Raw genomic sequence first — 14,964 nt, 5'->3', positions numbered from 1 at the left:
TAACCGGTGTTTTTTGTATGTAGTTTGACAGATTTTTGACGTTGGTCAAAGTTAAAGTAAGATGGTGCAACCCAGCCTTAATGTCACTTTTTTACGCAGTCGACATCGAATGCGTTTGACGTAAACTCACACTACGCCCCCAGGTTGCATTCAAAAGATCGTCGACCTTTGAAAATCACAAACTTCATCGCCCTTCTGTCATCTCCCTGATAATCAAGGACTGATAGCCGGTCTTTTTTCATTTTCGCCACAAAGCGGCAAATTGAAAGCTAAGGACGGTAATTGGAGGACGGGTCAATGCCTCATCGAGCCCTGATGGATGGTGTCATCTAAGACGGAATCCGCCGATTTTTCGGGACGTCCTCAAATGATTTTTCTCTTTTCTATTCAGGAGTGGTTCCATTTTTTTCGGATCTCATGAAGCTGATAATTTCGCACGACATAATTATGTTAACCAAAAGATAAATCATAAAAGTATAATAAAGTATTATTATAAACATGTGAATCACATTATTTATTTGGATGTAGAATTCTTCAAACGTGCTACATTTTAGGAAAAAAACATAAGGGTGACCAACAAGACCATAATGTATTTTAGGCAAAGGGGCCGTCCATAAATTACGTCATCGATTTTTTCAGATTTTAGACCCCCCCCCCCCCTACAATCATCCTATCGTCATTTCTTAATGACCCCCCCCCCCCCCTTCTCCCAAAATTGACGTCATTACAAAATTAAAACACTTGGTTATAGAATCACCTTTTTTTTTAATAGATAGAGTGATTCTTAAGGAAGGTTTATACAGTGTGAGTCACGTTAAAGTGTACATATGAAATTAGGTGAAACTAGACCTATTTTTATCGACAAAAAAGAGGTCAAAATTTTTTTTTTATTTTTTTTTTAAATTTACTTATAGAATTTTTTTTAGAGACATGCGATTTTTGGTTTTACAAAGATAATACGATAGAAAATAATACAAAGTAACAAAAACCACCTGTTATAGGGGCATTTTTTGGAGAAATTTATCAAATAACCAAAAAACACGTATTTAAAAGCAGATTTTTTTCAAAAAGTATAATTTTTTATTATTTGTTGGCATTTTCTGAGTATTTTATGTATTTTTTTAGTATCGCCTATTATTTAGCATTATTACTGTTTTTATTTGATCAGGATATACCTCTTAGTTTAAAAGTTATTACGATTTCTTTACAATAAATAAGTGGAAGAAGAAAAATTCTATAAAAAAATTAAAAAAAATCTCAAAAAAAAATTGACCTCTTTTTTGTCGATAAAATAGGTCTAGTTTCACCCACTTTAACGTGACTCACACTGTATGTATAATACATGTAAGTACCACGGGCGAAGCCGGGGCGGGCAGCTAGTATTATATGTAATATTATTGTTAGAGTATTTTATCTGTAGTTATTACTGTATTTGTGTACATCTATGTTGCATTATGTATGTTTATTATGAGTTATTTTAGTATTGTACGCGCCTTAGCCGCCTCTCACATTTGCAGTCTCACTTACTAGGTGTGCTGGAAGAAATTTATTTTTAGAAATAATCGTTTTGTACGTGAACAATAAACTTTAAATAAATAAATAAGAATGACGTCAATTTCGAAACACCCCCCCCCCCCCTATCTATCATTTACCGTCATCCGCAGACCAACCCCCCCCCCACCCCTAATTTAGAATGACGTAATATATGGACGGCCCCAAAGTATCATAATTTAGATTATGATATTTTTTTATATATTTTCCGACGATTTTCATTCAAATTAATAACTTTTTGTAGTTTTTATGTTCTAACTAAAATAAAATTACTATGAATTTTATCACTATATCGTAACAGTAACGATATTTAAATGACCCCGATACTAACATGGATAACTTTTACGACTGACCTTTCGTATAGGATTAGCAGCGAACTTCCCTAATGGTTCCGTAATTTGGGCCGTTAGGGATTCCAAGTTCCAACTAATGTGTAAGGCATAATCATTAAACAACTTAGCCGGATTAGTATCTCTGATGTTGCAGGTTAACTTTCCAGAAAATTACTAATTTCGTCCGTTTATTTTGACGTCCTAATGTTAAAAACCATATATTAACTTTTTATTTTAGTGCTAACTGTATTCATTGTTCAAACTTTGTGTAGTTATGTGTAGTTACATTTTTACTAATATTCAATTTTCATTTGATTTGATTTGTTTATGATTGTCATTATTATGTTATTTTGCGACTTGTCCTATCTCGCATTATTATTGCGGATTAAATTAAAAGTTTTTCTATTAGCACGCTAGGGGCCATCCATAAAGTACGTCACACAAATTTCATGATTTTTGAGCCCCCCCCCCCCCCCCCCGTTTTAAGATTTTCGATTGATATTAGAAGAGAAGACTGGCTGTTTCTTTCATTTTTTATTTGATAGATACGTAAGTCAAAGTTTACTATACAGGATGGAAACGATAGTCATAGTCATAGTCATTTATTCCATAAATAATTGATCTCACTTGATTATTTCTAAACGATACAAGATATCTAAAAACTGGTTACTGATCCTGAAAGTTCTTTACGAGCTCTATCAAACGGTATTAACATAAGGTTACAAAATAAACTGAATCTATCCAAAAATTAAATGTTTCCAGCTTCCATACATTCAGTAAAGCCCCATCATATTAAAAACTAACTAAGTATACCGATTGATAGAGCTCGTAAAGCACTTTCAGGGTCAGTAATTAGTTTTACGATATTTTGTATACTTTGGAAATAATCGAGTGAGATCACTTATCATTTCTACTCTAGATATCCAACAATGAACCGTCCTAGCTCTGAAATTGTCAGAAGAGCGCTACTATCTATCCTGGATTATTAGTTCTGATTATTTCCACATTGGACAACCTTATTTATGACATTTACAGGAGGGCGCTATTATCAATACTGGGCTGTTAGTTTTTGATTTTTGCCACTTGAGTTTCAGAATCGTGGGACTTAGAAGTTTATTAAAAATTGTAGACAGATGTCAGATATGTCAAACAATGTTTGGTGCATAAAAGTCTATTGTAAAAATTCGTGAAAATACATTTTTACTCAAAATTTTTATTATTTTTGTCCTAATTTATTCAAATATTGTGAATATTTGCAAGAAAAGAAAGAAACTGCCAATCTCGCGAGATCTCGAAGTTGGCGAGATCTCGCAGTACTATACTTGTTAATCATAGTCACACGGGATCTCGCATGAGCCCTAGAGATTTGCATTCCCAATTCCGAAATTAGTTTTATTTCCATTTAAATTAAGTACTTTTTTTATGAAATCAACATTATATCAAATATTTGAAATAATAACATAGCAATAAACTATTGAATATAAATAAAAAGAAGAAGAAAGAAACTAAATCATCTTCAGTCCATGGCGTTATGTTAGTCAAAGGGCTCGTAGGCGATCGGCGCGTGTCACTAGAGCGGGTATGAACTCGTCAACAAAACAATTTAAACCGTATTGTCCTAAAGATAGAGTGGGAAATATTTTTTAGTTTAATTAATATTTCAAATTACGCGATTAGTACCTCTAGATATATTAGATTTTGAAATGTGATGTCACAAAACTTAAGACCCCTCCCACCCCTTGTCACACCATGTCACACTTTGTCGACCCCCTCCCCCCCTCTTTAAGTGTGACGTACTTTATGGATGACCCCCTATAAGTTAGTTTTGGAAAACAAAAATGATGCTACATTTTACATAGATGATACCTACTACAATATTGTATAAATAAACTACTCTTTTTATTATTTTTCTTTCTTTCCCTGGCACTTCACAGGGTTGGCAATCACTTCGTCCGATTCTCCTCGGCGAATTGTCCCCAGTCCAATTTTTCGTTATGAAAAAAGGCATTTGCTTATTGCTCCCACTTTCCTTTTGTCTGGAGGGCATCTGTCTTCGTCATCGGCCCAATGGATTGGAAAATAAATTGTTATTTGATGATCTTTACCAAATCTGATTGATGCGACGCGTTTACCGTAATAAGTCGTCGGTAAATTAGTTTTGTGATAAGGTCATTGAGAGATGCATATTGGTGATTCATAACTCATAATCATTATGCATATTGATTCAATATCATGTCCATTTACTTAATGGTTACTAAACTTACGAAAATTACTAAATGGTTTGACAACGTACAAGTATGACTCTAGGGTCAAGAAAAGATGTCTATGAGTGGTCTAGATAACCCGTCTAGGGGTTATATGATTTCAAATTCAACCAATCACGTCATGTCTATAACCAAAAAAGTCAAATTATAAAAAATCCTAAATATTTATAGTAAAATAAACACCCCGGCCAGTAGAAACGTAATGGAGTAGGTATGTTTTATGCCCTCAAAATAAATGATACTTTATTTTCTGCCACAGCTTTTTCAGTTCTATCCTCCATTGCCGATGACCTATTTTCCAAACTAATCAGGATTCAAACAGCATTCATTAGTAAACAATCCCGCTGGAGCTGTAATCAATTTAATTGAACGCTGCGCACGCGGTGACTTTAACTAATGGAAACTTCCTCGTACTTAACACTGGCATGCGTGATTTCGGTAACGTATTTACGCGTCAACCCTAGCAGTGGTTGTCAACATTTTGTAAGCCGAACTGTGATAAGTTATTCCTCTAGAGATGAGAAAGGTTGTGTCGCTATGATACCTACTCACTAGCGATTACGTTACTGCGGTTGCGGTCTGCGGTGGGTACCTAAATTAAACTTGTAACATGCATACAGAAACTGGCTTTAGGCAAAAAATAGATAAACAGGAAACAAGTTAAATATGTAATGAAAATGGTTTAGACTTAAGTTTTTTTATCGTAATATTATGAGTCTCTTTTAGGCGACTATTCATTTTAGACTCTTTTAAGAGACAAATCTCTGTTTATTGATTTTTAGACGAATACTGAAAACCATTCTTAGTTTATCTCACATCTTTGATCCTATGTGAAAAATCTGTACAAGTTGGGAACCCCTGGCATCGTATCAGCTTACCGATCTGAGCTTTCGCATTCGTCTGGCCTAACCCGTGCGGTGCCGCGGTGTCGAAATGACCCATCGCCCCCATCGGCTTACCGGTAACGGCGTAATATTTTATGCAAACGTTATTCATTAGAATGCTCCAGGAGAACGTGAAATATTACTTCGGCGTCCGTTCCGAGGTCATTTTTAGACGTGAGGTATACACAAACAAATTGCTGTGTAGAGGAAATTAGGTCTTTTAGACCCTATCTGGTTACTTGCGTAGAATTTCAAGCATTTTTAGGTTAGGGCCAAAGGCTTTTATAGGGATTTGAGTGAAGATAATCAGATTGATAAATGCTTTTAAATGAGTCGTTGTTAGAATGAGTTGAATTATGTTAACCAGTTTTGTCTATTTATTTCTCACGTAAAATCTAAGCCCTATTAACTCTGTCTAATCTCACATCTTAATTAGCCACCTGCCAACAAAATAGAACCTTGCTTAAAGGCCCTTGTATACGGGACCATAAAATGCATTCAAAAGTGTGGGAAATGCCAGATAATCTACCACTATAAAGTAATTTGCATATTACGCTATCACTATTACGAAATAATGCTTAAATGAACTATACAAAACACTTGTGAGGTACTCAAGGAAATAGAGGCATGGTCAGCATAAAAACTACGTAAGTACCAAGTTTATTTATATTGAGTGTATGAATTATTATGTGATTTACCGACACAAAACAAAGACCTAAATTCTATAGGTTACCAAAATTCACACCCTGATTTTACGCTTTTGAAACTACTTGTGTAACGTTTAGCATCCAAGACTTATATGGCAAATCAAACAACACCTAAAGCGTTACAAAATATACAAGTACCCAATCAGAAGTCACACTAATTACATGGTGTTAAAATTGGTATTACTGTAACGGCTATTTTATAATAATGTAACGATAATAAATGCGTAGACCGTACGTATCATAACAATGTTAAATTACGCACGAAAAGACGTATTAATACGCGTTTTATTTACGAAGAAATTCCGTAATAACTTTAGATTCGTACGCGCGATAGGCACTCGTAGGCGGGCTAGTGAGGCGCCAGGCATAAAAAAAGCTACAAACTTGTATCCTTACACTGAGTTGCAGTGTTTTTTGTATGGAGTTTGAGAGACGTTTGACGTTTGTTATAGTTAAAGAAAGAAGGTGAAATACAGCCTTAGTCGTTTGGCCTAACTGTACCTTCACACCATTTAAAAAATGTTTAGCATATACGCAAAACCGTGATAATCTTTACAGCGGCACGAGTTGTGTATAATTTGACAATGTCTCTTTACTAATGTTCCAGAAATGGCATTTAACCACCAGAGAGTTGCTCTGTGTCGACTGTTGCTTTTTAAGTTTTGAAACAAACATTGTATTAAAACTCAGCTTTACCGAAAACCTATTCTGTTGATTACTCGGCCTTTAACAGTATGCGGTGGGATTTAAATACTTGACCAATAGTCAAACCAGTAATTAAATTGCGAGGTAGTAACAAATCAGCGTTACTTAGAACCACAGTAGAGCTAACTGCAACTTAAAAGCTGTGGGTTGAACCATAATAACACCAAATCCAACTTCATCATCAACTTAAAAGCATCGATGAATACCTACGTTTGCCTCCACATCACTACGTCAAATTGGCCTATTCGGTATTCGTAATCGGGCGATCTACACGGAGCCGAGAAGCAGGTTCACAGGGCGTGAAGCCAGCCCGTTCCACTGTGTGGGCTCCCAGCATTTTCCCACTATCATTTGCCGCCATTTTTTTATTACAAGGGCTAGACCCTTACCAAGCATGGCTGCCTGTTTTAATTGGTAGATTTTATTAAAGCATTCTTTGATTTTAATTTAATATTTTTGAATATCTAAAAAGTTGGGAGAAAGGTATGTAGAATAGTTGTAATTTATGCTATCAATTAAAATTCAAAATCATTAATTGTGTGGCTGTACGGTGTTAATTAAAATTGATATTGTATACTAATGGTTTGTTAAAGCATTATTTCACAGTCCACTCAACTTGACCAACACTTTTGATCTTGACTATGATCATTCATTAGTACATAATATTATTAAGAGTATGACAAAGATTAAAAAAGGTACGAATACAAGCATAATGTAGAAAGGAAAATAAAAAAATAAAAAAGCAACGTGATTTCCTTACTTCAGCATACTAATTGCAGCAATTAACGTCCAAACTAGGAGTAACTAGTTACTAGTAATTTGCCTAGCCACCCTGGATCTAGCTCGCGTGACATCTCCTTGGCATGTTTCTGCGACCGCAACGGTCTAAGCTTACTGCGGCCTAACGAACTACTTATACAGCTTATATGGCACCTTACGACCTACATGCAGTTTTATAGAGCTTAGAAACCTGAAGTTCTCTATCGACCAATCAAACTGGTATTTCTACCACAGTAATTACTTTGAATCGCTGAATGTATTAATATTGTCCCATTCGACAAAGGATCATACAAAAAGGTCTTCATTGATTAACTAGACTCCTTATAAAAATGAATTAGACATTATATTATATCCTAATCACTTATTTTATCAATGTTTTTGTCATACAGAGTTAAAGAATGAAACTTTTTCACTATTTCATTATGTAATAATATTTTTTTATTTCAATTAATTTATGGAGTTATTTTGGAACGTGGGAAAAATTATCATTTTAAACAATAATTAAATTACTGTTTAAATTTTCTAATACAAGTAATGCGCGCTAATTGCTGCGGTAAAAAGATTTATCAATAAAATTGATAAAAAATAAATAAAATAGGTTTCTGTAACAGCTCATTACAAGTTTTTCTCTTAAAACGATCATCCATTGTATTCTACATCAAACAACGATCACAATGAGTTTTATCGATCTTTTAATTGACGTTTTCTTTAATAAGACGAGAAATCGTAAATAAAATGCGCTGTATTAAAGTTGGGTGGCAATTATGGAGATTCGAAATGACACGAAAAAAGTATAAAAAGTACGAGTCAGTAAGCTCGGTAGGCGTGGGTATGGGAATATTCACACGTGTCTGTAACTGTTCCAATGTCTCGGAGGAATATGGTGCACGCTAGAGCGAAGAGCGGGTTTGGAATCGACAGACAATAAAGGAAATTTTTGTACGTTTATGACCCACGTATTCACAAACGATGCTTGCTTAAGTAAGGCAGCAAATCGAACGCACAGCGTTGAACAGAGCTCTGTGATTGGTTCGTGTGTCACCCTGTGCGTTCAGGTGCACTGTGAGTGAGACCTCATAGTAATATTTGTGAATACGGGCGTAAGTCTCATTCGTTTCTGACAAATGACATTCACTGCTGGACAAAGTTTACTACCTACACAATGCTTTGATGTAATCTCTGGGTAGTGTTATAAATTGCTAGCACATGACACATAACATTTTCGTAGCAATAGAGCACCTTTATCTAACCTAAAGACGTCATGGACAAAGGTCTCCCCCAAGGATTTCCACTGAGACCAATCTTGCGCTGTAAGTTTACTATTTATTTACCCAAAATGTAGCACCACAAATGCTGCTCCATTTTGGGTTGCAATATAGCACCTTCAAAAGCATGACCATAAAAATGACCATTTCCAAAGGCATTTTGCAAGGATTTCCACAATGACCGGTCCTACGCTGATTGTATCTAACACTTCTGACAACCTTCAACAGGTCGTCGGTCTACCGAGTAACAATGAATCTAAGCACCTTTTACAACTTCCAAAGATGTTAGGCTTGATTTGCCTCATCCTTAATTTTAATGTTTTAGTTAAATAGCAGACGATTTATTTCATTCTTTGCATTGTTAAATGAGTGTTATCTCTAACGTCTGTCACTAAAGTCAAGTTCATTGGTACAAGCGGAGCGATTTCACACGCTTTTTCTCCAATAATGTAACCTTAGCTTCACTTGCTTTGTGACATTGAATGGGCTGGGGCTCTTCATATCATTATATCAGTTTTAAAAGATTATCTTCGAACTTGATATTTTTAGTCACGTAACGATACTTACAATTAGATTCATATCTTGAATCACTGCCTAGGCATTCAAATGAATCTGTAGCTTCGATTCTAGAATCGAAGCTACAGATTCATTTGAATGCTTAGTTACATAATAGGTACCATTAAAACTTTTAGTTACTAATTTTAAGTAAATAAATACTCGTTACTTCAAAATAAATGAAACTGGATCCGTCGATGTAATTAATCAACAGAATTTAACGCTTAATTGGACTTTCATTAAGTATATTACAGAGTAGAAAACTGATACAGGTTCTGGAGAAGGTTAAAGTATAAGGCCAACGGCATTGAAGAGAGGACAATGTGAATGTCAGGGGTTGAATAATACATATTTTTAAATAAAAAGTAAATTGGATAAAATACTAGTTGCGGTAATGGAACCACACCCTTATTTAATTAGTTCATTCATATTTATCTTCACTTAAAAAGATAAGAAGAACAAGGAATAATTTGGCTTTGTAGATTAAATGAGTGGGATGATTACTTTTGTGTTTACTATTGATTTTATTAAAGGTTGGTCAATACAGATCAATATCTGCTTTTGGTTCAAGGTTTTGCCTCTTCAAACCAGTCCCCGTCTCCGAAGAAACGTGATCGTGACAAAGTGGTGATCGAAGTCCTATCTTAAAAGTCATAATAAGTAACGACATCAGTCATAGAGGATTAAAAGTAATCTAGTAGACAAACAGCAAGGTTCAAAATTTAAAAAATATAGGTCAAAGAGTCACAAGTTTTTGATGTTCATTGTCTTAGGTATTCATAATTATTTCATTAGCAGACTTCGAAAAAGGAGAAGTTTCTCTAAATCTCTATTCGTCTCTTTTTATTTTTTTTCGTGAATAATTCGTTAAAAGTGACTGAGTTTCTAACGCTGCGTCTTCTCAGCACTGGCATTTATTGCCCTGAAGCAGTGGTAGGGTTAATATTGGAACGTGTAAAAGTGCTTTTTAAAAAGCCTACTTGCATAGATAAATGAGTTTGATGAGTTTTTTTTACCAAAACCTCACATTTAAGATTCATACACGACATAAATCCCAACATCAAATGCCACCATTTGAGAATATGCAGCCATGCCAATCCGCGCTAATCCGTGCCATTACCCGTCACGTAATAAGAATATTCGCGTACATTACCCCACATTCGGGTAATCAGCTAAGCGTACTTGGCACCGTACTGGCTGGCGTGCCAGACCGAGTGGCGCGCAAATGTCAAGGCGGTCGGAGCCTGTTTCGAGTCTGGATCTGCGGTAACGGTGACGTCATTGGCGGGAGCCGGGTCGTCTCGTACGGATGGCAGTACATGGTATCTTATATGGCGGTAATAAGTACGATTTTGCGACAAAAAATTGTGTGATGTGTGATGACGCTGTATGCAATACACTAGGCAGTAGGTATGAAGTTTAAAATGACCAATATTATTTGCAACGCTTGGCACAACACAGTTTAGCACGCTTATTTCATTTGAATATCAAGTTATAGCGGTCACAGGCACATATGTAAAGTAAGATGCGCAAATGTCAAGGTAGCCGTAACCTATTTACAATATCGGAATCTTCTTTATTAACTGTATCGTGCATGAGCAAATTCTGTTTGTTTACCGATACAAATGCCTAGGTTTTTTACAACGCAACGTTTGATTTATTACTCCTGCTGTATGGGACTGTAATATACCACCCTATACACGAAAGAAAATTACAAATCACATTTTTTTTCCTTTGCACAAATATTGTACTTACTCTTATTTCATAGTCCTATGAATGTTATACTGATACAATCATAGGGTAACGCTACATAATATCAGCTTATCTAACAACTACGAAATGACATGAAAGTAATTTTATAAATTGGATAGGTCAGTAGTCTTCACTATCTTTATTAACCTTTCTCCTGTAAAAGTGAAGTGCACTAGGATATAAATTTCAAACAATATTGCTTGCGCACATTTCACGCTCAACAATTTATTTACGCCACTCGATCGTCCGAAGAAAGACGGGCGAGTCACGAAGGCAATTAAATCGAGTTACGATTTGTTGTATTTTTTATTTACCATCGCTCTATGTTGGCAACATTGTTACGTGGACTGGTTGTGAAAATTCAGACGATACAAAAACAAAATAAAATTCATAATTCAATTTCGACGTTACGCAATAAAGCTCTGTTCCAAATTTAAAAGTTGACAGCTGTCAACAACGACATTACCAACAGTTGAGCGTCATGTGATGTGTCTAAATTTTTTAATATAGTTTTCTAGCTAGTTTCTCGTACTTAACCCAAATTGGAGACAAGGAAGGTACACTCCACAGACTCCACACCCTATAGGTTATTTCTTCAACAACACTCGAGTAAATCGGTTTTTTCTCGAGCTTTGTTCTCGAGCCGGTATCTGTTATAGCAAAACAGATCCTATAACAACTCCTTAAGGATACCTTTAAAATGCGATTTGAACTATCTTTGTGTTCTTTAAGATTACAGATGACGTCATTGATATTGAGCTGTTAAGATTTGCGTGATCAATACTTTAGTTCAAAACATGCGGTTATGCACGTATTCTGTTGGTTAAATGTTTGAAGAACATAAATAATCGCTTTAATGCATTGTTTGTTTTATACATGCGTCAATATTACTCTCAAAATTATTAAGTTTTGAATCAGTAAGACTATTGTGTTCATTTCATTTATTAATATATTCTGCAAATAGAGTTGAACTCTTCCCTCTACAAAACGTAGATTCTCTAATTCTGCATAACTATTTAAAACAAGACCACTGGAGAAAAAAAGACTCCTGAAGGAAAAGTAGACTACTATGGAAACCAAAAATACTGGAAGAAAACGAGTTCACTCGAGGAAGAAACAAGACTACTGGAGAAAACGACCTCTGAAGAAAAAAGGGCTACAGGCTATAACAAGATTACTAGAGGAAAAAGAGTAATAGAGGAAGCCCGACGGATTACCAAGCTGAAGTGGCAATGGGCAGGACACATAATACGCAGAACTGACGGCCGATGGGGCAGCAAGGTTCTGGAGTGGAGGCCGCGTACCGGAAAACGCAGCGTGGGACGTCCACCCACAAGGTAGACCGACGACATCATAAAGGTAGCAGGAAGGCGCTGGACGCAGGCCGCTACCAACCGGGCAACATGGAAAGCATTGGGGGAGGCCTATCTTCAGCAGTGGACGTCCTATGGCTGAGATGATGATGATGATGAGAGGACAAAAAGAACAAAGACACACCTTCCCAAGAATGAACCGCCTGTAATACTTGGCGGTGTCGTCCGTGTCGATGTTGTGCCGCCGCGACGCCTGCCGCGGCGTGCCCGGCTGCGCGCGCGCCTCTGGCTCCTCGCCGTCCTGCGCCTCTCCACGCCGTCCACCCAGTGTTTATAGCGAGCCCGAAGAAATAAGAGTACAAGAGGAAGATGAGACTACTGGAGGGGAAAAAGACCATTGAGGACAACAGAAACCACGCAGGGTAACAAGACAAGAACTCTGGAGGAAAACTAAACCACTGTAGAACATGAGACCATTGGAAGATATTAAGATCTTTGTAAGAGAACAAGACCACTGAAGGGTAATAAGACCTCAGGAGGAAACGAGACTACTGGAGGAAAACGAGAACACAGGAGGAAAACGAGAACACTGGAGGAGAACGAGAATACTGGAGGAAAACGAGGATACTGGAGGAAAACGAGAATACTGGAGGAAAACGGGATCACTGTTATAAGGAAGAGAAGCCCACTAGAGAAAATAAGTGGAGGAAAAATGATTCCTGGCTGGAGAAAAAACATAACCTTCCTTCTGACGCAGTCGGGTAAAAACAAAAGACACTCACCTTCCCAAGAAAGAACCGCCTGTAATACTTGGCGGTGTCGTCCGTGTCGATGTTGTGCCGCCGCGACGCCTGCCGCGGCGTGCCCGGCTGCGCGCGCGCCTCAGGCTCTTCGCCGTCCTGCGCTTCTTCTACGCCGTCCACCCAGTAGCCCCCGCTTGGAGGTTGCACTATCATGGGAGGGGTACCTGAGGACAAGACATTCTGCTTAGAAAAAGGTGCAAATACAGTTGCCGAGGGAACTCCCCAATGGAATGAATGGGTGACGAAACAACTGCATCCCTCGAAATATAGCTTGCTTTGCACAACAAGCTATATCTCTGGCAGTATTACTTTTCTTACATTGTCTATCTATAGGCGTATTTTTATGTAATCTTTGACAAATATTTTATGAATACTTGGTAGTTACTAGGAAATGGCACACCAGCAACTTGTGCTTCAAACGTATCCGTATCAAATTTTTAGTTCAATTCAAATTCTCCATGAAGTTAGCCCAATAACTTTCTTAGACCTTTGGCCACCCTTTCGCTTTACCGTTATAATATTCGGACTTCAGCAATCTTTAGGCCGTTTCTATACAGAAAATTGTTTGACTTCGATCGCTTTTCGTTTTGGACGTGACGGCATGCGGATCAGCGGCCAATTTTATTATTTTCGTGACGGCGAACAATGACGACACAGTTTTTGTATCAAAATACACCAAGGAAGTCACGAGCGCAATCATTTTTTTAGAAAACCCATAAGTTCGACGTTGTGAAAACGGTCGGCCTTCGAATCAAGAATGAGCAATTTTAACAAGGTTACACACAGAATTACAGATGCCAGTGTTACGAAACCACACTGTAACAAATTGATTGAATTAATTATCAGGCTGGTCTTAGTATTTTCCTGAATATTCATTTAACGTCCTTGTTTATACTAAACAGACAGAGCGAACGAGATTAGTGTTTTATTTTGGGCAAATTGTTTCTACATCGTATTTATTTCTGGGTAAATTAGTTTCATTTGTTCTACCAACTGTAAGCTTCGTAGGCGAGAGCTCTACGCCTACGTTAGTAATAAAATGAGAAAATATTATAAAACTCTTGTTATAATTTGTTTTGGAATTAGAATTATTATTTTTGATTTAATTTGCTAAACATTTTATAATTTTATTCTTGTTATTATGATAAGAAGGCCTGCTTTTACAAACTATGTTAGCATCCAGTCTTTACCTACTGTTCAAATGAAATAAGAAAATACATTTGCTACCCTTCTAATCATCAGTCCAACTAATCAGAAAGCTCCCCCAGTGGCATCTAATTTCAGACAAGGACTACGCCTGTCTAGAAAGGCTTTTGTCTGGGATACTTTTTAAAAGCTTTCAATATCACCCTCGGACTTGCAGGGTTGTCGCGTAGTTTGGAAAAATATTATCTGTTTATTTTGATTGAGTTTTTCGTTCTTGTGAATTTATATACGGCAGTCCATTGAAATCTACAAAAGGGTTTAATTACACACATTTCCAAGCATGTTCTAATATCTTAAGGTTCTTTGTTATGATTTCATTATTTCATGGGTAAAGGTCATACGTATTGCTAGAATATTTCAGAATGATGAAGTCTGTTGGCTCTGTAATGTTTTTAAGGAAACGCCTCGAAATGAAATATGTTTAAGATGTCAATAAAAGACAAACCTACGTTTCTATAACTTATCTATCACTTGCAGCAGTTATAAAGATGTAGGTACATAATATTATGTAAATTACAAATGCGTACAACAATGGCGCCAATAATTTATTCCTTTCGCATTTCAATCAAGGTCATAATTAAACACTTGCATTGTATTTACAAGTAATTACAGGTGTTGCGTGTTGGTACAACATTTTCATTTGTAAGAACAAGTTTCATGAATGGCGTAGTTTTTAGTTAAAGTACTAGTTATTGATGAGCATTTGAAAAAAATGCATATTATCGATAATGGTAATAAATAAGTACTAACGCTAAAGAAACCAATTTATTGATGTTATTGTGACTTCATGCTACTGGCAACAAAAAACAGACTACGCATTCCACACTACTCTGTGCTTTGGAGTTTT

The 14,964-nt window shown here is 36.5% G+C and overlaps 1 protein-coding gene across 6 annotated transcripts in view; it reads right to left on the bottom strand.

Moving 5' to 3' along the window:
* LOC135078843 (rap1 GTPase-activating protein 1) overlaps positions 1-14,964 on the bottom strand; it is a 394,789-nt gene that overhangs the window by 19,004 nt on the left and 360,821 nt on the right. For all 6 annotated transcript variants that reach the window (XM_063973402.1, XM_063973403.1, XM_063973400.1 and 3 more), the window contains one exon: positions 12,891-13,075. In XM_063973402.1, the coding sequence (XP_063829472.1) occupies positions 12,891-13,075 (185 nt within the window). The remainder of the gene's footprint in view (positions 1-12,890; positions 13,076-14,964) is intronic.

The sequence above is a fragment of the Ostrinia nubilalis genome, chromosome 15, assembly GCF_963855985.1.
Source record: "Ostrinia nubilalis chromosome 15, ilOstNubi1.1, whole genome shotgun sequence".
NCBI lineage: Eukaryota > Metazoa > Arthropoda > Insecta > Lepidoptera > Crambidae > Ostrinia > Ostrinia nubilalis.
Note: the sequence above shows the minus strand (reverse complement) of the source record. Positions and strands in the feature narration are given on the sequence as shown.